The 26,229-nt window shown below is 44.7% G+C and overlaps 1 protein-coding gene across 6 annotated transcripts in view; it reads left to right on the plus strand.

Annotated features, from left to right (window-relative positions):
• LOC148454020 (uncharacterized) overlaps nucleotides 1–26,229 on the plus strand; it is a 954,022-nt gene that overhangs the window by 37,631 nt on the left and 890,162 nt on the right. For all 6 annotated transcript variants that reach the window (XM_088461342.1, XM_088461343.1, XM_088461341.1 and 3 more), the window contains 2 exons: nucleotides 9,145–9,287; nucleotides 23,545–23,685. In XM_088461342.1, the coding sequence (XP_088317468.1) occupies nucleotides 9,145–9,287; nucleotides 23,545–23,685 (284 nt within the window). The remainder of the gene's footprint in view (nucleotides 1–9,144; nucleotides 9,288–23,544; nucleotides 23,686–26,229) is intronic.

Genomic DNA, 26,229 nt, shown 5'->3' on the forward strand with positions numbered 1-26,229 from the left:
AACTTCTGTCTTTCTAAATAATGGCTCATATAGACCCTAATAAACATTCACAAACATCCATCCTCTACAACATAGGTTCCCAAACGTGGTCCTCAAGGCACCCCAACAGTTCAGGTTTTAGAGATATCCATGGTTGAAGAGAGGTGGTTAAATCAAATTGACTGAGGTACTAATTAAGGGCCTGATTTATTACGGTACGCAACATTTCCGACGCACGCAGTTCAGTGCGATAGTATGCTAATCCATAGCGATCGCAACACTGCCGCAGCACTACATAAGGACGTCCACTTTACCTTACATGCACATCCGTAATGGTTAGCAAGACTGCAAAAAACATCGGTACCATCGGACCCATACGCAGAGTTAAGGTAGGTCAGACCTTACTCCGGAATTGCTTACTTCAGCGCACGCTATGAGCCCTCAGACTGCGTATGCTGACGCAGTAGTTAATTTAAGCACGCCCATGCAATGGCGTTCAAACGCACTGGCAAGCCTGCGTTTGGGCGACCACCATCCCCCCACCCCCCAAAGGACACTTCCTGTCGCTCACTTTCTGATGGGTCTGTGTCCTGGTTACCTTTTATCTCTTGACATTTTCAAAGTAAAGGAAATGATACAAATGCAACGTGACAGCCTTCACAAGTTCAATTTAAATGTGAAGCACCCAGAGGGATGGAGAGAAAACACAGGGATAGTTATAACTGATAGTCAGAAATAAAGGACAGTATCCATACAGCAGCTAGCAACAAGTCACATACAATGCATATGTAAATAATCACAATATACTCTAAATCAACTGCTCAGGCACAAGGCATGGATACAGATCACTGTATACCCTAACAACGGGAGAGGTATACATGGAGACTGACCCAAACCCTCCTGAGACAAACAGTAGCGCACCGATTGTGGGCTGTGAGCGCCTCGTATACACGTGGAGGGTAGGCGGAGTGACCCAGACGCGCGAAACCTTATGGATGGACTGTATCTGGGGAGGAGCTGCCGGGGGAGCGCCTATCTCCCCTAATCTGCATCAACCAGCCGGGTACGCTGGCCTCATGGCAGCAGTTATGCATCTTCTGCCGATCCCCGGCATCAGGCGATAAGGCCCCAGTGGTCTAGTTAGGACGCGGACAATCTCGGGCCTTGACTGTAGTGGCCTCTGGTGCGTCTCTGACACCAGAAGCAAGGACTGCTGCGCGCGATTGACCTCTACATGCATCCGGTTGCAGTCCAGGTCCCAACTAGCGCAAGCTAAACTGAGACCCGCCGAATTCACCAGCACAGTTACTGGTGTTTTGGCCCAGCAGAGGTAGATAGTCGCATTATCTGCATCTTAATACAGACACTGAGTACTGCTGACTCAAACATAAAAAATAAAATAAAACCTAAAATACGAGCAGTCCCCTGTTACAGAAAGGTGTCTTGATCCTGCCGCACCAAACTAATAACTGAAGGCCTGTGACTTGGGGTGGGGTATATATGGAGGAGGACCCGAGGCATCCTGGGAGCTGAAAACTTTAACTGTTTGGTGTCTGGTTCTCTCCAACCACATTACCCCATGGTATGGATCCCTATGAACCTTGAAGAAGAAAATGGTAGCTGAAATATTAAAATAGGATGGTGTTCAGAAAAAATATCTTGTCAGGGCTATCTAGGTAAAAGAACCCAGAATGTTGGAACTGCAAAGTATTACCCAAAAATAAATGTCATCTCTGGCGTTTTGATATCAAGAAAGGGGCTATAGTTAATCATCTCATTCAGACCCCGCGGGCTAACTGAGCCCATTCGAAAAGTCTATTTGCATTCCTTGACTAGGTCTCCTCTTATCAGGTCCATTGATATCTCTTCGAAACCAAAAGCCTTCAGGTCTTTCCATGAACCTTGATGGTATAGTTGAAAGTGCTTATCAACCGTAGTGAGCTTCTTCATTCTCTGTATGTCCGAAGAACCATGTTTAGTATTACCAATATGCTCCAGAATTCGCTGTTTTAATGGTCTGGTCGTCATTCCTATATATCTTATTCTGAAGGTGCATTCCAGACCGTATATGACCGCAGCAGTATTGCAATTTATGTATTGATGAATTGTATGTTTTTCTTTCCAAAATTATCAATTCTCATCTTTGTCTTGCCCATGTTCGGACACGGTTTACATTGACCGCATAGGAAGGAACCCTTAATCACTGGGGGTTTCCTAGTTTCTGTCGAAAAAGTGTACTAAGATATCCCTGAGGTTTTGTGCCTTATGCCAGCTGATCTGGACTTTGGGGTCTAGGTGTTTCTGGAGATCACAGTCCCACAGTAGTACCTTCCAATGTCTTTGAAGGATAGTTTTTAAAGTTATATTACTGTAATTTGAGTTCATATTTCTCTTTTAATAACTCCTGTGCAAATGACTTCTCCCTCTCTCCTTTTCCTTTAAATTATACAGTAGTCTAGTCTAGCATTCTCAGAAGTGTCCCTTTCCTTCTCCCGTTCCTCTCAGCAGAACTTTCGTTCAGAGGTCTCCTCATTACAGGAGGAGGACCACAGTAGTTCTGTTGAGCTACTGTGGCATGCATTCCTCGTTAAACATAAGAAAAAAGAGATGGTTATGTTCCCGTCTTCCGCTCAGCTGGAGGATATGTTGTCTGAGACCTGCACTCAGAATAATAAGAATTTTCTGATTTCCAGACAGATTAAAAACTTTTATCATCTTCCTCCAGCGGATAGAACCAGGTGGGAGTCTCCTCCTCCAGTGGCAAATACAATTCCACTTCCTAATGCTGCTTCGCTCAAAGATGTTACTTGTACACAAAATGGCTTCTGCAGCAGGAGAGGAGACCGATAGAGGGTACTCCAAAATGGCGTCGATCCACTGAAGTCCAGCTCCAGAAGATCCAGCGAATAAAGAAAGCCCTTGTCACAAATTCCTGAATATACTGCAGCCGCCGCTCCATGATCTGACTCTGTGACAGTCTCCCTCCAGCTGTCCCAGCAGCTTCTTACCTCCTGCAGTCTACCAGCTTCCACATGCAACATTCCCTCCAGTGCTGACTGCTGGGCGCAGCCATGACAGTCTGTATCAGGTGACTGTCCATTCACCAACAGCCAGGAGACCAGATTGCTGTCACCTGATACCTGCAGCCAATCCCTGCTCTCCCATTGGTATATAAGGATTCTCCCTGCACACAGCATTTATTAGTGCCCTGTTTTTCTAAGCCTAACTGCGTGTTCCAGTAGACAGGTTATTCATATTGCTCCCCTGTGCAGATTTCCACCTCGCTGCAACACTGGCTCCTGTTATCCGGTTCTATTCCAGTGATCTTGCACCACAGTTCAGTTCGATAGCCTGTATCATCGGTTCTAATCCGATAACCAGTACCATTGGTTTGAGTACGATACCTGATTCCATAGGTTCCTTTTAGGATTTGCGCCTAGCAAATAATCTTGGTGGCAGTTCCCAGTCATAGTTGTTACTGGGATACTGCATCATGTCCTGTCCTTGTTCTGGCTTTTTGCAGGAAGCTGGAAATCCTGTCTTGTCTGTGTTAGATCATAGCCTGTCATTCATGTCTGTCTGTGTGTGTTGTATCCATGTGCTCCATTAATTACTAGCTGTCTGGGTGCAGAGCTCAGGTGCACACATGCCTTTGATTAGGAAGTGCTCTCTTCAGGAATTGGTTCTGATTGGACCCTGCTTCTTTTAAGTTTCAGCCAGCCCTTCACTCCATGACGTTTATATTGTCTGACATCCGGAGAGTGTTTGTTCTCAGAAGTCTGAATCTTTGCTGGTCTTACCTTGTTCCACAGTTCCTGTATGCTGAGTTATTCTTCCAGTGTCTTGCACCTGCCTGTCTGTTTAGTATTAGCCAGTGAAATATACCCTGCTGCTGCCTGTGGCATTTTCATACCAGTGTCCAGGCGAAGCCGTGTCAGTCTGCTTCCTGCCTGTGTTCCTGTCATGCCAGAGTTCACCTGTCTGCCATATTGCTCCAGGCACACCTCAGTCTGCAGCTCATCTCTGCTCTCAAGCCGCATTTCTCGGCTGTCATAGCCGCACCATGGCCCACAAGGCCGCATCATAGCCTGCATCTCATCTTGGCTGTCATAGCCGCACCATGGCCCGCAAGGTCACATCATAGCCTGCATCTCATCTCGGCTGTTATAGCCGTATCACGGTCTGCAAGGCCGCATCGTTAAGGTTCCACTTGCACCCTTGCCCTCAAGGCAACACCTTGAACTTTGTTACTTCAGCCCCTAGTCCTTGTCTGCATTTTATCTGTCTAGTTCTTGTATGTATCTTGCCTGTCCAGTCCTTGTTTGTTTTTCTGTCAGTCTCGTCATAGTCCATCAGTGGCGTAAGTTGATTCCAGATGCCCGGAGGCAGGCTAGAATTTGGTGCCCCCCCTTGACACAGCCACTGACACTGTAATGTAGCAATTTGCATGCAGAGACGCTATAGATGGATGAAGGCAGCAGCTGATTGTCTGACATGGAGCTCTCCACAAGTGTATGGTGGTTTCGCAGGTGCTGGGAAGGGGTGCCATGTATTGGGCGGCCATTACTATACACTCCGGGTACATAGTTACAGCCCTAAGTGGGGTGAATATGTTGTGGACAATGGAGGAGGTGCCCCTTTTCTGAGCTGGAGCCCGGCGGCAGGCGCCTCCATTGTCTCCCATAGTTCTGCCACTGTAGTCCATTCTTGTCTAGTCTAGTATGTTATCCTGGCACAGAAACAGACAAATCACAGGTGCACAACTCCAAATTATTGATAATATATAAATGCAATAAAATTTTGTAATCAATAGATTTTTATTTTTTTTTGGCATAATCATGGCCAAGGTTATGGGCCTACCCCCCATCTCTGGGTAATGTCATATGGGTTGGGCCCCAACGTACTAGAGTTCAAATCTAGAGTGCAGGACCCCCCCCAAACTGGCCCAGCTAAGTTGCCCCAGGGCACCGCTATAGTAAGAAAAGTGCAGTGTAAAAGAGATGGTTAAGAGCAGCCACCGCTGCATATAAAAAATGAAAATAAAAAAGTGAAATACATGTATAATAAACAAACAGTGAAGGGTTAAAATGTGTTATAATGCGGTGCCCTGAAACAGATCAACCAAAGCAATCCAGGGGGACCCACGCCCCAAAAATGAACCAAAGTTGCACTACAGTATATCCTTCAGTCTGGATTAGCACCCTTCCTTATTGGTTTAAAAGCATGGAGTCTGGTATAGTATATGCACACAATTCTAGGTAAGTCCTTCAAGTTATATACTGTAGTGACACTTTGGTTCGTTTTTGGGGCGTGGGTCCCCCTGGATTGCTTTGTTTGCTCTGTTTCAGGGCACCGCATTATAACACATTTTAACCCTTCACATGTGAAAGGGTTCCTTTACAATTTTCTCTTGAATTTTTGAACATCTATAAACATATTAAAATAATCAATATTAGTGGAGGTTGCAAATTTTAATCTCTACTTAAGGAGTTTATTTTCTGCCTCTGTTAAAGATCTCGAACTGAGATTGAAAACTTATCCATAATCACTTCTCCCATTGGATACTGTTACACCTTTGCTCATGTCATAAGTCTTTCTGTAATGACTGAAATTCTTTCCTTTTAGTCCCACCCCCACCTTTCCCCTTTAATTATTTTGGGTGTTTAGGTTTAGCAGTGTCTTCCTCTAAAATTCTATATCTATTTGACAATGGTAATAGAAGTGGGTTTCAAATCCTTTTGATTTGTAATCCCCCCTGTAATTTTATTTTGGTAAGAACCTTTCTTGTTCATATCCAGGTTCCCTAGGCCAATAAGTGTCTGGTTGTCTATCCATGATAGTTAAGGTTGTTCCCATAATTATATCTGTCATGGTTCCTGTATTTCTGTAATTTGTGATTTTCATAAAAACTGATTAACCTTGACCATTTCTTAGGGATGGGGTGGTATGAGCCGAAGAATTGTGTTCTATGTTGTTCTATATTGAGGACAGTTTCTTTATTCATTTCTTTTTTTCTTTTGCTGTTTTCCTAATTTGTAAAAATCATGGTGTATGTAATATTTCAAACATTTTAATTTATGCCTATTAACTTCTCCCTTGTTTCTTTTAAAATAAGGTCTGTAAGTGCAAAAGAACTATACAGGTTGAGTCTCCCGTATCCAAATATTCCATAATACGGATTTTTTTTTAGCATGACTTGATATAATGAAAACTTTTCTTTTTGATGGTTCAATGTACACAAACTTTGTTTAAGGCACAAAATTATAAAAAATATTGTATAAAATTACCTTCAGACTGTGTGTGTGTATTAGGTGTATATGAAACATAACTACATTGAGTGTTTAGATTTGGGTCCCATTCCCAAGATCTCTCATTATGGTATGCACATATTCCAAAACACGGGTAAAATATGGGTAAAAGATAATACAAAAATATTTATACGAGGACTTGTACTGGTGTTTGCTTACTAAAAATGTTATGGTGATGAGCAGTAAGATAAGGCTGGCTGGTCAGACTTTATCAATTTATGATACTACTCCATATTTTCATAGACTTGAGTGAATTATGCATCCATTTGGGTGTAGTAGGTATTACCGCTGGCCTAACCCTCCTGGGGGAGTGCCTAATCCTAATTCCCCCCGGGAGCCTTAAAACCTAAGCCCCCGCGGCTGTCTGCGCCCGGCTTACCTTCGTTCGGTATCCCGGACGTAGGTCTAATTACAGGAGTCAAGTTTTCGACACCTGTCTTTAGTACCATGCCGGGATTTGACAGTCGGGAAGCCACCGTTCGGCATTTAGACCGTCAGCTTCCTGACTACATCCCATCCATTTAAGGTTACAGCACCTTTGATTATTACCTACCACTATACTATTTCTTTACCTTTTGGTTCTCCGAGGCTACAACCTGGTTCTGATAAGGCCGCTGACATAACCAATAAGCGTCAGTACGAGTGTTTGATATATACATTTTTCTGTCACAATAAATAGTTTGTTTTACTTATCGTCTACCTTATACCACAAACACTTTAAATATTTGGAACCAGGAATCATGGCAAGAGTCCTAAATATGGGAGCCCAAAGGGAACCTTTGGGCATCTCTTATAGAAATGCCCCAGGATCAAGGTTTTTCTGGGCTGCATTACTAGAACAGGTGGTAGCATTACTCTTTTATTTCTCTGGGTATATGTATATTTGGTCTTGACCTTTAACTATACTAGTTGACATGACAGGGCTACTCAATGCTACATTCCAGTCTCCATCATATAAATAAGAGGATTTGTAAATCAGGGTAATACACAGTAATATTAAAATAGAGAAGGCTCAGAGGTGTTACAGTAGATACATTATAATAAGGATCAGGACAATCTTATTTATATACATTAAAAGGATTTCTAGAGGAAGTGGACATACTAGATTTCTGGGACATGGGGGCACACTATTAAATTAAAGAATGGGGTACTGAGAGGTAACTTTAAGAACAGTTATACAGAATTCTGCTTTGATTTATGGAGTTAACTTCCCGTATTTGTGGTGACTATTTGTCCACAAAAAAAAAATTCAAAGCTGAATCGGAACCCAGCAGTTCTGAGACCTCTCATCGATCCCTACTAAGTTTTTCAATATGTCATTGTGTCATTATTGTGGGCCTGATTCAGAGATTTACGCTAATGCAATTACAGCTGCAGTCTCTCACGGACCACAATCGCGAAAATATGCTAATGACTCCAAAGCTTACCCGTGCATATGGATGCCTACTGCTGCCGCCTCATATCTGTCCAATGATCTGCACCAGCGTAACATCGGGAACGTGGATGCAGATCAGGCAGTCACGCTGAGAGCTCTCATGCTGCGAAGGAGATTGCAATGACTAATTTATGCACGCCATGAAACAGCTTTTAACGGTCAGACACGCCTGCGTTTTGTAACCATTTCCCTGTTACCTACCCCAAACACTGGCTTACCTGTCACTCACTTTGCAAACGAATCCTCAGTGCGGCTTTTGCTCATGCACATTGGCTAACAAGCGCTCAAACTCCGTAAATATCGGCATTGCGTAAATCTCTGAATCGGACCCATTGTCCACAGAGTATCTTTCCATCTTTGCTACTATCCGTGCTACCCCATTTGCTAATTTATGGCACAAGGCATTTCGGCTCCCTGTTGCAATCAGTTACAGCTGCTGCTAGCATGGCTTGCAGAATATGTATTCACGCAGTCTGTGTATACTAGCATACAACACGGGAGTAACAAGCAGTCTGTGTATACTAGCATACAACACGGGAGTAACAGGCAGTCTGTGTGTACTAGCCTACAACACGGGAGTAACAGGCAGTCTGTGTGTACTAGCATACAACACGGGAGTAACAGGCAGTCTGTGTGTACTAGCCTTCAACACAGGAGTAACAAGCAGTCTGTGTGTACTAGCATACAACACGGGAGTAACAGGCAGTCTGTATATACTAGCCTACAACACGGGAGTAACAGGCAGTCTGTGTGTACTAGCCTACAACACGGGAGTAACAGGCAGTCTGTGTATACTAGCATACAACACGGGAGTAACAGGCAGTCTGTGTATACTAGCATACAATACGGGAGTAACAAGCAGTCTGTGTATACTAGCATACAACACGGGAGTAACAGGCAGTCTGTGTATCCTAGCATACAACACGGGAGTAACAAGCAGTCTGTGTATACTAGCATACAACACGGGAGTAACAGGCAGTCTGTGTATACTAGCATACAACACGGGAGTAACAGGCAGTCTGTGTATACTAGCATACAACACGGGAGTAACAGGCAGTCTGTGTACTAGCATACAACACGGGAGTAACAGGCAGTCTGTGTATACTAGCATACAACACGGGAGTAACAAGCAGTCTGTGTGTACTAGCATACAACACGGGAGTAACAGGCAGTCTGTGTGTACTAGCCTACAACACGGGAGTAACAGGCAGTCTGTGTGTACTAGCCTACAACACGGGAGTAACAGGCAGTCTGTGTGTACTAGCCTACAACATGGGAGTGACAGAACATGCCTCATGAATGAGTGCAGTCAGGCATGAAATAAATGCTGTATTCTATGGTGAATATATTATCACAGTCACTAGTGAGAAGAGACAAATTAAGTATTTCTACTACAGGTTTTTATTTATATCACAATTCCAGCATCCATACATACATCGTGTGCCGAGAGAGAGTGTCACCCTCTTACCACTTCTCACCGCTTGCAGCAACAAAGAGAGTATGAGGAGAGGCACAATGCCAGTCTTGCTCGAGAGGTCATGGAGGAGCGACAAACTAAGAGGAAGGTGAGAGACTGCTCTTGGAATTTAAGGGACATTGAGAGAGCCTATTAAGAATTCAGGTGAAGGAGTCCTGAGAGATGCATGATGAGGACTGTCTTTTGAGGGAGCTTTATGGGCTGCGTGCCAAAGTAATTCCGCTATGTGGAGAGGGTGCTCTATGGGCTGCGTGCCGAGGTAATTCCGCTATGTGGAGAGGGTGCTCTATGGGCTGCGTGCCGAGGTAATTCCGCTATGTGGTGAGGGACCTTTATGGGCTGCGTGCCGAGGTAATTCCGCTATGTGGAGAGGGTGCTCTATGGCCTGCGTGCCGAGGTTATTCCGCTATGTGGAGAGGGTGCTCTATGGGCTGTGTGGTGAGGGAACTGTATAGGCTGCATGGAGAGGGAGCTCTATGGGCTGCGTGCCGAGATAATTCCGCTATGTGGAGAGGGTGCTCTATGGGCTGTGTGGTGAGGGAACTGTATAGGCTGCATGGAGAGGGTGCTCTATGGGCTGCGTGCCGAGGTAATTCCGCTATGTGGTGAGGGTGCTCTATGGGCTGTGTGGTGAGGGAACTGTATAGGCTGCATGGAGAGGGTGCTCGATGGGCTGCGTGCCGAGGTTTAATCCGCTATGTGGTGAGGGAGCTCTATGGGCTGTGTGGTGAGGGAACTGTATAGGCTGCATGGAGAGGGTGCTCTATGGGCTGCGTGCCGAGGTAATTCCGCTATGTGGTGAGGCAGCTCTATGGGCTGCGTGCCGAGGTAATTCCACTATGTGGTGAGGGAGCTCTATGGGCTGTGTGGTGAGGGAACTGTATAGGCTGCATGGAGAGGGTGCTCTATGGGCTGCGTGCCGAGGTAATTCCACTATGTGATGAGGGAGCTCTATGGGCTGTGTGGTGAGGGAACTGTATAGGCTGCATGGAGAGGGTGCTCTATGGGCTGCGTGCCGAGGTAATTCCGCTATGTGGTGAGGGAGCTCTATGGGCTGTGTGGTGAGGGAACTGTATAGGCTGCATGGAGAGGGTGCTCTATGGGCTGCGTGCCGAGGTAATTCCGCTATGTGGTGAGGGTGCTCTATGGGCTGTGTGGTGAGGGAGGTTTATAGGCTGCATGGAGCGGGTGCTCTGAGCTGTGTGGTGAGGCAGCTATTGTGCTGTATGGGGAAGGGAGCTCTATGAGCTGTGTGGTGAGAGAATGCTATGGGCTGTATGGGGAAGAGAGCTCTATGAGCTGTGTGGTGAGAGAATGCTATGGGCTGTATGGGGAAGGGAGCTCTATGGGCTGCATGGTGAGGGAAAGCTATGGGAGGTGTGGTGAGGTACCTGTATAGGCTGCATGGTGTGGGTGCTCTATGGTCTGCGTGGTGAGGTAATTACATGGTAAGGGAGCTCTATGGACTGCATGGTGAGGGAATGCTATGTTCTGTGTGGTGAGGGTACTTTATGAGCTATATGGTGAGGCAGCTGTAAGTGCTGTGTGGGGAAGGGAGCTTTATGGGCCGTGTGGTGAGGGTACTTTATGGGCTGTGTGGTGAGGGTACTTTATGGGCTGTGTGGTGAGGGTACTTTATGGGCTGTGTGGTGAGGGAATTTTATGGGCTGTGTGGTGAGGGAACTTTATGGGCTGCGTGGTGAGGTAGCTACACGGTAACACAGGGGTTCCCAACCACGGTCCTCAAGGCACACTAACAGTCCAGGTTTTAAGGATAGCCATACTTGAACACAGGTGACTTAATTAGTACCTCAGTTACTTTGATTTAACCATCTGTGCTCAACCATGGGTATCGCTAAAACCAGGACTGTTGGTGTGCCTTGGGGACCGAGTTTGGGAATCACTGCAGTAACAACTAGAGAAAAAATAGGGTACTTTACGTGGAGCACTGATAAGGGTTTAAACTTCACTTCTTTTCAATAGTAGTGTTAGTTTAATTAAAATATAGTAAATCTTTATTTCATATTATTAAAATATAGTTTTTTTGGATAATAAGGTGAAATATTTTTATAAAAAAAAATAGAATAGTTGTGTGAGGAAAAATTAAAGATGTGTTTTAAAACCGTTCTAGTACCGCTAATCTAGTATCAGTACTATAAATCTAACCATTGCTCTTACTAAATAATTTTGTTTATATTACCTCCCAAGCACTGTGCACTGTGGGAAGGTTTATACAACTTTCTCCTGCGATTATCCTGATGGATGAGTGTTACTGAATCCAATAGCCGTTTTTAGTGTGTTTGTAACAATTTCTCAATGTCCGTGTAACAGTGTAATTAGTTATAAAAACAAGTAGTAATCCAGTTGCTTATCTGATACAAAGTACATGTATTTGTTACCACACAACATTCAGATATAGATGTATAAATATGTCCTTCCTATCTTTATCACTGATCCGTGACCGTTAAGCTTCTTTATTGTATTATCATTTAGCAGAGATCATGTAAACCTAGAAACACATTCGTTCTTAAATAAAAGTCTGCATTATTTATGAGGTTAAGATCAGTAGAGTTCTAGTAAATTATTTGCTATATCAGAGATTAATCTGCTCATGTACTGTAGCTCCGCAGATTTACTATAAATATTATTAGTCTCTCTCTCACACAAATGTCCCTTCATTGATCATATAACCTTCTCTATACTCGAGGCTTGTGGTTATAAATTCACAGGTTGAGAATTTACATTAGCGCTGCAGTGTGGTTGCAGCCTAGAATCGGCCGTTACTCACCTCAGCGCCGGCTTCCCCTGATCTCTCGAGCAGTCAGACGCCAGGTGCGGCAGCGAGTGATGTGCTGAGGATTATACCTGGGGTCTGCTAAGACGTCCATGTGCTCGCTCCGTGATGTGGTGCCTGCGGTTACAGTCATGGACGCAGCTATGACAGTCTATATCACCTGACTAACCCTTTACCCAATGGTAGCATTGGTTGCTGTCAGCTGACAGTATCCTCCAATGGACTGCTACCTTAGTGTATATAACCAGGCTCGGGACATCAGGAAGTTGCCTGTTACAACGTCGTTACTTCCAGTGTAAACTTGCTGTTGCAGCGTTCCAGGTTCCAAGCTCAGTTCCTTCTAGTGACTTGTTATCCACGGTGTGTGTACTCAGAACGTCTTCTCCAGTACAGTCTCCTAGAGCAGTGGTGTCAAACTCGGACCCTTCAGCTGCAGTGGAACTACACATCCCAGCATACACTGCCAGAGTTTTGCTATTAGGGCATGCTAAAACTGGCAGGGCATGCTGGGATATGTAGTCCCACAGCAGCTGGAGGGCCCGAGTTTGACACCACTGTCCTAGAGTCATCTCCTTTGCCAGTTCTGCATCTGAAACCACAGCGTGTGTACTTGATACGTCATTCAAGTACCATCTTGTAATACCATTCTCCTGTGCCAGTTCTGCGTCTGAAGCCCACAATATGCGTAACTTAGACAGAAAGGTTACTATCGGATACAAACACCTATAAAAAATTTACAACAGATCCAGCAGAAGAATTTCAAAGAAAACTACAAGAACACTTAGAAGGTCTGGATTTAGGAATCATTCTGAAAAAAGAATCTGATTATCTGTTTGTCCCTAATCCTAAAATCCCAGTATTCTACCAGCTACCTATAATATCTGGAATCTCCTCCATTTTGAGTAATCTGTTGCATTATATAGACCGGTATCTACAGCCATTGGTAATTCAGCAGAAATGGTATTTAAAGGATACTATCCAGGCCCTTCAAGTATTAAACTCTGTACAATGGAAAGAAGGTTATATATTATGTACCAGCGATGTAAGGTCATTGTACACATGCATCAATAACGATGCCGGATGCAAACATACTAGACATTACCTTTCGACCATGACCACAATATTCAGTGATCAAATAAACTTTATTATGGATAGTATAGATTATATACTGCGCCTCAATTATTTCTGGTATAAAGGTGATTACTTTTTGCAAATTAACAGGACAATGATAGGAACTCGCTTCGCACAGAGTTATGCAAATTTGTTCATTGCAAAGTGGGAGGAGGATCGAATATGGAGTAACAATCCCTTCAAAGAACATCTAATTAGCCAGAATCATTATAATGACGATCTCCTGTTTATATGGGATGGACCAGGAGAAACATTAAAATCATTTATCTGCTACATGAATAAGTACACCCTTAATCTGGAGTTTACCACCACCAGCAGCAGCAGTACTAAAGAAGTCATCTTCCTAGATCTTGAAATTTACATAGAAGACCTGCAAATTTAAAACAAGAACCCATACAAAAAAAAGTAGACTGTAATACAGTCTTAGAAGCAAAAAGTAATCATCATCAGAAATGGATCTCCATTAGGAGAATATAGGAGACTAAAGAGAAATTGTACCAATCTAATTGTACCAATTGTACCAATCTAGAAGTCTTTGAACATCAGAGTAAACAACTGACCAAAAGATTCACAAGCAAGGGATATAATGAAGACAAACTAATAAGAGATATGGAAACAGCAAGAAGAACAAATAGGGAGGAAACCCTTTGTTATAAACAGAACGACAAGAATCCACAAATGGCATTTATCACTCAGTATGAGCAATCATTGGACACTAGAAAATATTATGAGTAACCATTGGCACATCCTTGCACTGGATGAGGATCTGAAAACCATCATTCCACCAAAACCTAGGGTTATCTACAAAAGGCGAGAAATCAAAAACAAAAATTAAACTTCGAGCTTCATCCCACTAGAAAAGAAGAAGGAAACAGGAGGAAAAGGTTTCCACTACTGTATGCAATGTAAAGCCTGCAAAAATAAATACATAAATTCAACTGCACCTACAACTACCTTCCTATCTAATCAAACTAAAAAGGAATTCACTATCAAAGATCTCATGTTGTGTAATACAGAAGGGGCAATATACTGTATATGCTAGAATGTCCCTGCGGATTCCAATACATAAGACAAATGAAGAGGAAAATTAAAACCAGGATTACTGAACATTTATATAACACAAAAAGAGGACTACCTACCCATAGTGTTTCAAATAATTTTATGGAAACGCACAACCTAAATATTTGAATTTTATAGGCATACCAAAAATTAAAAAAATTGGAGAGGAGGGGACTTTGTGAAGTAATTGATGAAAAATTAAAACAGATGGATATACCAAATGAGAACTTTAACCCCTCTAGGTTTGAACATTGATTTAGAATTAAATGCTTTCTCTAGTTGCCTTTTTAGCTACCTTCTTAAAGATGCCTTTTAAAAAATGTTTATTAATGTGCTTTTAGAACATTCTAATAATAATTTTATTATCTGTAATCCCCATGAAAAAGAAAAATAGATATTTTAATACCTAATTTTTTATATATATTTTTAATACCGATATCTTAAATGGGCTTATAATTAAATATTACCTTTAAATCACCTCTTGAAGGATTCCTTCATAAATTACTGTGATGAAACATTGTATCAAGAATGTTTACACTACATCAGAAACACATTTATAGTATCCATTTATTTAATACACACACATTAAGACAACCACCATGTGATTCCCGGTAAAAGTACCCTGTATTTAAACAATTGTTCAGTAAAGTTTTTTTTTAAATAAAAAACAGAGGAGCCGTGGGATAAAAGTAACACTCATTTCCAACAAAAATCATCCTTGTAAAAGTACTTGTATGTACGAAACGCGTTGGTCGCTTTACTCAGGAGAAAATACAAAAACAGAGAGAAGGACTGCAATCCTTTAAAGACCATTGGAGTGGAGCGCGGCACTGTCAGAATTGCTGCAAGCAGGGAGCAGAACTGCACAGGACAAGCGGCTGCCCGGCGTACAGACGGCACCCGTGATCACAGCACAAAAGGACGCGGCACTTCCACAATTGCCACAAGCAGGGAGCAGAACTGCACAGGACAAGCGGCTGCCTGGCGTACAGACGGCACCCGTGATCGCAGCACAAAAGAACGCAGCACTGTCAGAATTGCTGCAAGCAGGGAGCAGAACTGCACAGGACAAGCGGCTGCCCGGCGTACAGACGGCACCCGTGATCACAGCACAAAAGGACGCGGCACTTCCACAATTGCCACAAGCAGGGAGCAGAACTGCACAGGACAAGCGGCTGCCTGGCGTACAGACGGCACCTGTGATCGCAGCACAAAAGAACGCAGCGCTTCCACAATTGCCACAAGCAGGGAGCAGAACTGCACAGGACAAGCGGCTGCCCGGCGTACAGATGGCACCCAAGATCGCAGCACAAAAGAACGCAGCACTTCTACAATTGCCACAAGCAGGGAGCAGAACTGCACAGGACAAGCGGCTGCCCGGCGTACAGACGGCACCCGTGATCGCAGCACAAAAGAACGCGGCACTTCCACAATTGCCACAAGCAGGGAGCAGAACTGCACAGGACAAGCGGCTGCCTGGCGTACAGACGGCACCCGTGATCACAGCACAAAAGAACGCGGCACTTCCACAATTGCCACAAGCAGGGAGCAGAACTGCACAGGACAAGCGGCTGCCCGGCGTACAGATGGCACCTGTGATCGCAGCACAAAAGAACGCAGCACTTCCACAATTGCCACAAGCAGGGAGCAGAACTGCACAGGACAAGCGGCTGCCCGGCGTACAGATGGCACCTGTGATCGCAGCACAAAAGAACGCAGCACTTCCACAATTGCCACAAGCAGGGGGCAGAACTGCACAGGACAAGCGGCTGCCTGGCGTACAGACAGCACCCGTGATCGCAGCACAAAAGAACGCGGCACTTCCACAATTGCCACAAGCAGGGAGCAGAACTGCACAGGACAAGCGGCTGCCTGGCGTACAGATGGCTCCCGTGATCACAGCACAAGATCAGCAACCGGTCTGGAGACTGAACGACCACCCTGCTACTCCAGGATGCTGGAGATGAGAGAGGGAAAGTTTTTACTAGGGTCAGTGCAGGTGCTGTATCTTAAGTGTATAACTATAATCCCCAGACTTTATCATAAAGGAGCTTAAACAAATTAATCATTGGTTGACTTACACACACACTAGCCTTTAAAACGCTCATCCTTGTATTTTTATTTTAACTATCACTTTCTATTGGATTAGCAGCTGCTGCAAACACATTTTTAACTGCAAATTTTGTGCTTTTTCTTTTGTACTTTGTACACCGTCCAAGTACCAGCTCACAATATCATTCTCCTGTGCCAGTTCTACGTCTGAAACCACAGCGTGTGTACTTAGTCCGTCATCCAAGTACCATCTCCTAGTGCTAATCTCCTGTGCCGGATCATATATATTTCTACAATATCATTAATGGGATCCACATTGTATTTCTAATAGCCAAACAACAGGGATTACAAAGAATTAAAAATCCATTATCACAGATAACCCCAGCCGGGATCCCAATGAATAATGAAGGAATAGTTAAACAAGCATTTAAATAGAGCATCTCGCAAGCAACAGATCCACACAGCCCTGACGTAGCCCGCGCATCATACAGCAGGTGAAACGCGTTGGAAACGCCCCCTTCTCCTTGCCGGAGGGACCCCCAGAAGTAACAACATCGGCGGTGAGACAGTGTGCACACTCACTGTCGGAGTGCCCTAAGGACCAATGCCACTATCCACCCAAGGCAGTGGACACAGCGCACACAGGGAACCTGAACACAGACAAGGACAGGGAGGCTACAAACGCCATACAGCACACGTCTGTGCCAAACTGACATCAAAGAAATAGCACAGCAGGATGAGGTAGGATGTGCATGGACCCAATGACCATTTAAGGAAATCTGCTACATTGTGTTTAATACAGCAATCACCACAAGCTGTTACTTTTACCCTGACAAAGTTGCTAACCTATTCGTATTGCTACTGAATAGTAACTTGGAAATCTTTTGAACTATAGTATCTCACCAACAAATTTGACTCTCTTACCATTTTCATTTTCAATATTCTGTTGGTATAATCTATATTACGCAATGCAATCCACTGCTTTATAGACAGGAATGTGCTCAGTATTACTGAGACAAGTTGATTCTATTTCATTGTATTCATTTAATTTGCATATATTTTTTTTTTGTATTTTAAACGGTCTATTTTTACATCACCCATACGCACTAGTGTACATTGTCATCAGCTTCATTTAATTATAATTTTATTTATTAACTTTTATAACACAATGTTATTTCCATTCATGTTTTAGTTGATCAGATTATTTAATACATTTCTTAATTTTATCATCATTCCTCCAAACATTATACTCAATGCTTGCGCTATCAAATAGACACACTATTATATCTACCACAACTCAAAAATCTTGTCTGCAGTTGGCCTCTGAGTGTTTTGATGGAAACCCCAGACAATGCCGGGGCTTCATCAATCCGTGCGAGTTACAGTTCGAGTACCTACCCCAGAATGTCCCCACTCCGAGGTCAAAGGTGGCATACATTATCTCCTACTGTATCTGGGACCGCATTGGACTAGGTCTCCCCATTGTGGGAGCGAGCTGATCCTTTCGTCTCTAATTACGAAAGCTTTATTTGTTCTTTCAAGAGAATTTTCGATGAGTTAGGCTGGACTGCTTCTGCCTCCTCTGATCGCCTTCGAGTTCCCCAAGGAACATGTACCATGGGGCAGTATGTGGTTCAATTCCAGAAGATCACTTCCGAGTTAAAAGTGGAACAATGAGGCGCTTACAGCATTTCTTCATGGATTATCCGAGAGAATGAAGGATGAATTGGCCTCTTAAGATGTTCCTGTCTTTATCGGAAGTAATATCATTGTGCTACAGAGAATGGCAGGTTAGTAAAGGGCATGAAGATCATCTCAAGGATTGATTTCTGCCAGCTGCACGTTCCTCCTCTCCTGCACAAACTAAAGAGGAACCTATTAAAATCTACAGGTCTCGTTTAACTCCAGCTGAGAGGACTTGTTGATTTCAGAACAAGCTTTGCCTCTACTGTGCAGCCCCTGATCATATGTTTAAACTTTTTCTTCTCCTCACGGGAAACAAGAGACCCTAACTGGCTCAGGGAGCATCTGGTTGGGGGCGTTAACTTATTTTTCCCATTTGATGGATAGTCTTCTACCAGGTCTATTTGTTTCAAGACTCGGACAAAAAGTAATAAAGCCTTGGTGGACTCAGGAGCCACTGGAAATTTTATTTCTGAATCTCTGACACATGAACTAGGAATTCCAGTTCTTCCTCTTTCAAGCAAGTTGGCTCTTTCTGGGGTTGATGGCAATATTATCCTTGGAGACGTTATATCTTCAGTTATTCTACCTGTTTCACTTTGGGTAGGATGCCTACATCAAGAGGAGTTAGAATTCCTGGTTCTACCTAAATCCTCCCCATGCTGTAGTTTTAGGTCTGCCTTGGCTGAAAACCCTCAACTCCACGTTGGACTGGTCCACCATGTATGTCCTGGCTTGTGGATACAAATGTATTCACCAGTGTTCTCCTCATGTTGTTCCAGTACGAACCCAACAAGTCTCTACTGAATCCTCCGTGAAAGCGTCATACATCTGATCAATTAATTTCTAAACCAGATTCTCGTTTACCAAAACATGATCAAGATTTCGCTGATGTTTTTTGTGAACAAGCTGCAGACAAACTGCCTCCCCATCGCCTTTGGGACTGTGGCATCGATCTTATCTCTGGGAAGATGCCACCTTGTGGTCGTATCTACCCTCTTGGTTGCTGAAATAGCTGCTATGTCTGACTACATAAAAGGGTTTTATTAGACCTGCTTGTGCTGGATTCTTCTTTGTCGAGAAAAAAGACTGAGGTCTCAGACCCTGCATAGACTACCGTGGGCTGAATCAAATAACCGTAAAAAATAGATATCCTATGCCACTCATCTCGGAGCTTTATGATGAGATTCGTGGAGCGTCCATTTTCACAAAATTGGATCTCCGTGGAGCCTACACTTTTTAATCCGTATTAAGACGAGACGAGTGGAAAATCGCTTTTAATACGTGAGACGGCCATCATGAATACTTGGTGATGCCTTTTGGCTTGTGTAATGCGCCAGCAGTTTTCCAAACTTTAGTCAATGAAATCTTCTGAGATATCCTTTACAAATTTGTTGTAGTTTTATCTGGATGACATTTTTTATTTTTTCAGAGAACCTGCAATCCCATCGCCTACATGTCAGAGAGGTTCTGTCTCGTCTTCGAAGTCATTGTCTGTATGGGAAAATCTCTAAATGCCTTTTTGAACAATACTCCATGCCATTTTTTGGGAAATTCCCTTCAAATGGACAAGCTAAGAGCCATCCAAGATTGGCCCCAACCGCACTCCTTGAAAGCCATGTAACGATTTCTTGGCTTCTCTATTATAGGAGATTAATTTTAAACTTTTCTTCGATTGTTGCTCCCATCACGGCTCTCACCAAGAAGGGTGCTAACCCATCTTGTTGGCCTCCTGCAGCGGTGGCGGCCTTCCAAGCTCTCAAAACAGTTTTCTCCACAGCTCCAATTCTTTGTCAACCTCAATTTGGAAAAACCCTTCACTTTAGAAGTCGATGCCTCTTCGGTAGGAGTGGGAGCTGTACTGTCTCAAGTGGCTGAAGATGGAAAGAATCATCCTTGTGGTTTCTTTTCTCGTAAGTTCTCTCCGGCTGAGAAAAATTATGCCATAGGGGATCAAGAATTGTTGGCTATGAGATTGGCACTGGCGGAGTGGAGACACCTTTTGGAAGGCGCTAAATTTCCTATTTCAATCATCACTGATCATAAGAATCTTCTTTATCTCAAGACAGCTCATCGGTTGAATGCCAGGCAGACTCGCTGGCATTCTTTTCCAGGTTTGATTTTAAAGTCTAATTTTGTCGTGGCATACAAAATAAAAAGGCTGATGCACTCTCCCAGTCCTTTCTTCCTCCACAGGAAGAAGAGCAACCTCAAGTTCGTCCTATTCTAGATCCTCTTGTCTTTGCTCACACCCAGTTGCTTCCTTCTCCTCCTTCTGGCAAGATGTTTGTGACACCTCAGTTGCGTAAGAATCTATTAACTTAGGCTCATGCCTCCTTGTTTGCTGGTCACTCGGGCATCCTCAAGACATTTACATTTTTACAGCGCTCCTACTGGCGGCCCACTTTGAAGGAAGACATCCGGGATTTTAGACTTTCCTGTGCCAAGTGTGCCCAGCATAAATTCACTTGCAACAAAGTGGCCCTTTGTGTCCTTTGCCTATTCATGATGTTCCTTGGACTCATCTGTCGATGGATTTTATTTGAGTTACCACCCTCCAAGGGACATAATACTATCTGGGTGGTAGTGGACAGATTTTCAAAAATGGCCCATTTTATTCCCTTGGTGGGACTTCCTTCTGCTACACAGTTGTCCAAAAAATGTATTCGTGACATATATTTTCCATCTTGATGGACTACCCAAGGAGATAGTGTCGGACAGAGATGTGCAATTTGTGGCCAAATTCTGGAGGGCTTTATGGGCCTCTTGTGGGATTAAACTGAAGTTTTCCTATCACCTGCAGACAAATGGCCAAACTGAGAGGGTGAGTCAGGAATTGGAGACCTTTCTGAGACTTTTTGTTTCTTCTTCTTAAGACGACTGGGTTGATTTATTGCCATTGGCAGAGTTTGCCCACAATTTTAGGTACCACTCTTCTTCAAATACTACTCCATTTCTTGTAGTATATGGAAGACATCCACGTATTTCAGATTTCCAAGATTTACCTCCCATGGAAGTGCCTGCCTTCACTAATCTTGTAAAATCATTGTCTGATGCATGGAAAAACATTTACTCCTCTTTGAAAAAAGCTTCTAGTAACTACAAAAAGTTTGCGGATCGAAACGTCTTGCCGTTACTCTTCTGAAGATTGGAGATATGGTGTGCCTGTCAACTAAGAACATTCGATTAAAGGTTCCAAGCATGAAATTTGCTCCACTCTTCAACCATATCATATTCTTAAAATTCTCAATCCGGTGGTGTATAAACTGGAGCTACTTCCTCAGTTGAAGATTTCCAACACATTTCTTGTTTCTCTTCTACGACCATTAATCCTTAATCAATTCCAGCATTCTCCACCCAAGACTCCTCAAGTATATACTTAATTGGGAGTCGAATTTGAAAAGATCCTTAACTCTCGACACTGAATGAATCATCTTCAATATCTCATTGACTGGAAGGGGTACAGACCTGAAGAACGAGCATGGATCAAGGTGTCTGATGTCCATGCTCCATAGCTAGTTCGAGCATTTCATAAGAAGTTTCCTGATGATGAGCCTTGTGGGTGGCCGGAGTCCACCCTAAAAGGGGGGGGAGGGGAGGGGGTACTGCCAGGTTGCTGCCCAGAATTGGCCATTACTCCTCTGATCTCTCAAGCGGTCAGACACCAGGTGCGGCAGCGTGTCATGTGCCGAGAATTATACCTGGAGCCTGCTAGGGCAATCATGTGCTCCCTCCGTGATCTGGTTCCTGCGGTTAGTCATGTGTACTCAGAAGACATTCTAAGTAAACATCTCCTAGAGTCATCTCCTGTGCTAGTTCTGTGTCTGAACCACAGCCTGTGTACTTAGTACATCATTCAAGTATTATCTCGTGATACCATTCTCCTGTGCCAGTTCTGCGTCTGAAGCCACAGTGTGCGTACTTATTACACCATCCAAGTACCGGCTCACAATACCATACCAGCTCACAATACCATTCACCTGTGCCAGTTCTAAGTCTGAAACCACAGGGTGTGTGTACTTAGTACTTGGATGACGTACTATCGCCTAGTGCTAATCTCCTGTACCAGCCTTGCATCTGGAGCTACAAAGTGTGTACTCAATACACCACTTCAGTACAAACCTCCAATATCTGTCTCCTGTGCTTTCCCTGTGATAGTGGTTTTCCATTTTCCCACTTGTGGTGGATACCTGACCAAAGGGCCGCGACCTGCTTGCTGGGTGCAGCTTAAAACCAAATCCCGCTTGGAGGGGTCACTGGTGAACACCTCCCAGTAAGTTAGACTCTGCGCCTTTGGTCAGGTCTCACGAACACCCACTACTGGTGGATGAGGAAGTAATTTATCCAGGCCCCTCGTCTCCTGTTCCCTTCTCAACCTGGGTCCACGTCTACTAAACTCTCGGCAGAGAATCACCTTAGCTCGAACGTGACAGCGAGATTACTTTTGTCCTATGTTGAGGTAGCTGTATGGACTGTGTGGCGAGAGTTGTATGGTCTGTGTGGCGAGAGAGCTGTATGGGGCTGCATGGTGTGGCTGCTTTATGATCTGCGCAGTGAGAGCTTTATGAGCTGTGTGGTGAGGTAATGTATGGGCTGCATGGTGAGGGATCACTATGAGCTGTGTGGTGAGTGATCTGTTTGAGCTGCGAGGTGAGGCAGCGGTTTGAGCTGCGAAGTGAGGGAGCTGCATGGTGAGGGAGCTTTATAGGCTGCATGGGGAGGAAACTTTGTGAACTGCGTTGGTAGGGAGCTGCCGGGCTGCATGGTGAGGAAGCTTTATAGGCTGCATGGTGAGGGAGCTTTATAGACTGCATGGTGAGGGAGCTGTATGGGCTGCATGGTGAGGGAACTTTATAGGCTGCATGGTGAGGAAGCTTTGTGAACTGCGTGGTGAGGGATCTGTATGGGCTGCATGGTGAGGGAGCTTAATAGGCTGCATTGTGAGGGAGCTGTATAGGCTGTGTGGTGAGAAGCTTTGTGAACTGCATGGTAAGGATCTTTATAGGCTGCATGGTGAGGAAGCTTTGTGAACTGCGTGGTGAGGGATCTTTATAGGCTGCATGGTGAGGCAGTTGTATGTGCTGTGTGGTGAGTGATCTGTTTGAGCTGTGTGGTGAGGGAGCTTTATAGGCTGCGTGGTGAGGGAGCTGTATGCGCTGTGTGGTGAGGAAGCAGGTGTGTCTGACCGTTTAAATACTGTTTTCAGGGCGTGCATAAATTAGCCACTGCATCCTTGCTCGCAGCAGGAGAGCCCTCTGCATGTCTGGAGACACGCTGTGTCTGCGGCACCTTAGAGTTACTCAGAAGGCTGATGGCTGCCAGATCTGCGTTCAATGTTTTTAATGTTTCTGGTTTTGTGCGTGAGCGGCTGATGTGAGATGCTTTCAGTGGGCATATCTAAGCACTGGACGGTGGGTGAGTCATTAGCATATTTTCGTAATTGTGATCCATTGGATATTGCAGCTGCGATGGCATTTGCGTGCAAATCTGAATTATGCCCATAGTCTTTTTTTTCCCTCGCACTACAGTTCCATAGGCTTGTGGTGGGAGTGGGGCTTCATGTATTAAAAAGTGTCTAGAGGTCTTGGTTTTCTTAGTAGAACCTCTTCTTCTTCACACCCTTCAGGACCGTGATCTTGTGCTCCGGCGTATTGCAGAGGATCGCCAGATACAGCATGACAAGGAACAGATGATTTCACCACCAGCAACAAGTGAGAGGCCGGGCAGCCGTGATCATGCCACATCACACAACCACTGTGCTTTGATGGTAAGTCCTTAATAATACAGTACTGGGTCATGTCCGCTTTCTGTCTGGAAGGGAAAATGGGTAAGTATGTCTCTGTGACATCCAGACTTATGATTATTTCATTTTGAGGTAGAGCTCTGTTGACTTTTGTATTGTACATGACGTAGATTGTGCAGAGTTATCAGAGATGTACTGTATTCCGATATTTACACAGTTGATCGATTATCGGTTAAATGTGCATGCATCACGATCGCACTGCGCACGCGTTAAGGTACCTTTGCAATGCTGCTCGCAGAAATAATTTCTTGGCAAAGTCTTTGACGGGAACAGGGAGCGACGGAGGTGATGGGGAGCGACGACAAAAACCACTGATGTGTCCCGGCCGTTTTCGGGGTGTGTTGTAACCTGTGTTCCATAGACAGATAATGTGGTTCCAACGTCTCAGGTTAGGCGGCCATTCTGCATAACCATAGGGCTACTCACATGGCTGATTATGGAATGATCTGCGACTGCTTCATATTTCTACGCACTTGCTTGGATCTGGACGTCTCCATATTTTCCAGTTGGCTACAGAATTAGCCCAGCGGCTGTGAATAAATTACCGACAAGAGCAACACAAACCCTGCCAACATGCAAGGCTGGAGGGAAGCAGAGATACCACAGCAGTATGTCTGAGTCAAGGCCCCCACTACTGAAGATGGAGGTCTTCAGGAGGTGCGGTCACTACCACTGATAACAGTGGCCGAGGCTCCAGGGGTTTATATAGGGGTCTGGGCACCTCTGGCAAAGTAATGGACTGGCGCCCCCCTTATTTTTTGAATTGCACTCTTATTTCTGACGTCTCCCCAGCCAGCCCCCCTTCTGTCTTCCAGCCATACCCCTTCTGTCTTCCCAGCCAGTCAGATTGGGGCACGAAGGGCCCATTGGAAAATGGAGGGGGCCCGCTGAAGTGGCATGGGTAGGTGTGGTCATCAAGTAAGCGTGGCCAAAGAAATGAGAGATTAAAAGATTGTGAATGGAGACAAGTTTGTTGCTGATAGAGCACGTATTCCAAAAAGCGCACAAGAATGGGGGAAAGGGAAGTGGGAGGATAACCGGCAACAAGAAGAAGCGTCAGGATTAGTAGGAGGAGGATGTAGTAAAAATATCTATGGGTGTAATGTGGTGGGACATAGAAGGAGCAAGGCATGGCAATGTGATGGGACATAGAAGGAGCAAGGCATGGTAATGTGATGGGACATAGAAGGAGCAAGGCATGGCAATGTGATGGGACATAGAAGGAGCAAGGCATGGCAATGTGATGAGACATAGAAGGAGCAAGGGGACATAGAAGGAGCAGGCATGGTAATGTGATGGGACATAGAAGGAGCAAGGCATGGCAATGTGATGGGACATAGAAGGAGCAAGGCATGGCTATGTGATGGGACATAGAAGAAGCAAGGCATGGCAATGTGATGGGACATAAAAGGAGCAAGGCATGGCTATGTGATGGGACATAGAAGGAGCAAGGCATGGCAATGTGATGGGACATAGAAGGAGCAAGGCATGGTTATGTGATGGGACATAGAAGGAGCAAGGCATGGTAATGTGATGGGACATAGAAGGAGCAAGGCATGGCAATGTGATGGGACATAGAAGGAGCAAGGCATGGCAATGTGATGGGACATAGAAGGAGCAAGGCATGGCAATGCATAGAAGGAGCAAGGCATGGCAATGTGATGGGACATAGAAGGAGAAAGGCATGGTAATGTGATGGGACATAGAAGGAGCAAGGCATGATTATGTGATGGGACATAGAAGGAGCAAGGCATGGTAATGTGATGGGTATGGGATGCCGACGCTTGGGATCCCAGCTGTCAGAATCCCTACACTGGCATCCCTAAAGGGCTAGTATACCGACACTTGTTGTTCGGTATGCTAATCCTCCCCCTTTCCCTACCCTAACCCCCCATCCCTGATGCCTAAACCTAGCCCTCCCCCTAGTGCCTAAGCCTAACCTTCCACTAACCCATCGATACTTATCTTCGGGATGCGGTGGTCGATATTTTGGAGCCGGGAACCCGACTGCTGTTGGGATTCCGGCGCCGGTATATAGATCGGCAGCATTCCATGTGACGGGATGCTGACTACATCCCTGTGATATCATATGGTCGCTGATTTCTAGCCTTGCATACCGGTCAGCCTGTGTAAGCTGAGGCTTACCCAGCTTGCCGGCGCCATCCTCTGTCGCAATGGGATCGCAGATGCAGCAGGGGGTGTCAGACACCTCCTGCTGCATTTGCATATTATTTATTCATGTATTTTTTCACATATATTTTAACCTCTCATTCCACACTTAATGATTACTCACACACAGCTATACTTTACACTGCACTGTCACTCTTTTTCCATTTTCGTGTGATGCCCTGGGGGGGTCCTGGGCTGGACGTTTTTTGGGGTGCACTGCGCCCCGACGTGAACCCCTTAGTGTTAGGGACTGCTGGTAACAGAGAAGCCGTGACGTGGCCCAGCAGCCTCCCATGTATTTGCAAATGCATGCAACTAATATCTCTGAATTTCTATGAC

The sequence above is a fragment of the Taudactylus pleione genome, unplaced genomic scaffold, assembly GCF_031769625.1.
Source record: "Taudactylus pleione unplaced genomic scaffold, aTauple2 ptg001039l, whole genome shotgun sequence".
Lineage (NCBI taxonomy): Eukaryota > Metazoa > Chordata > Amphibia > Anura > Myobatrachidae > Taudactylus > Taudactylus pleione.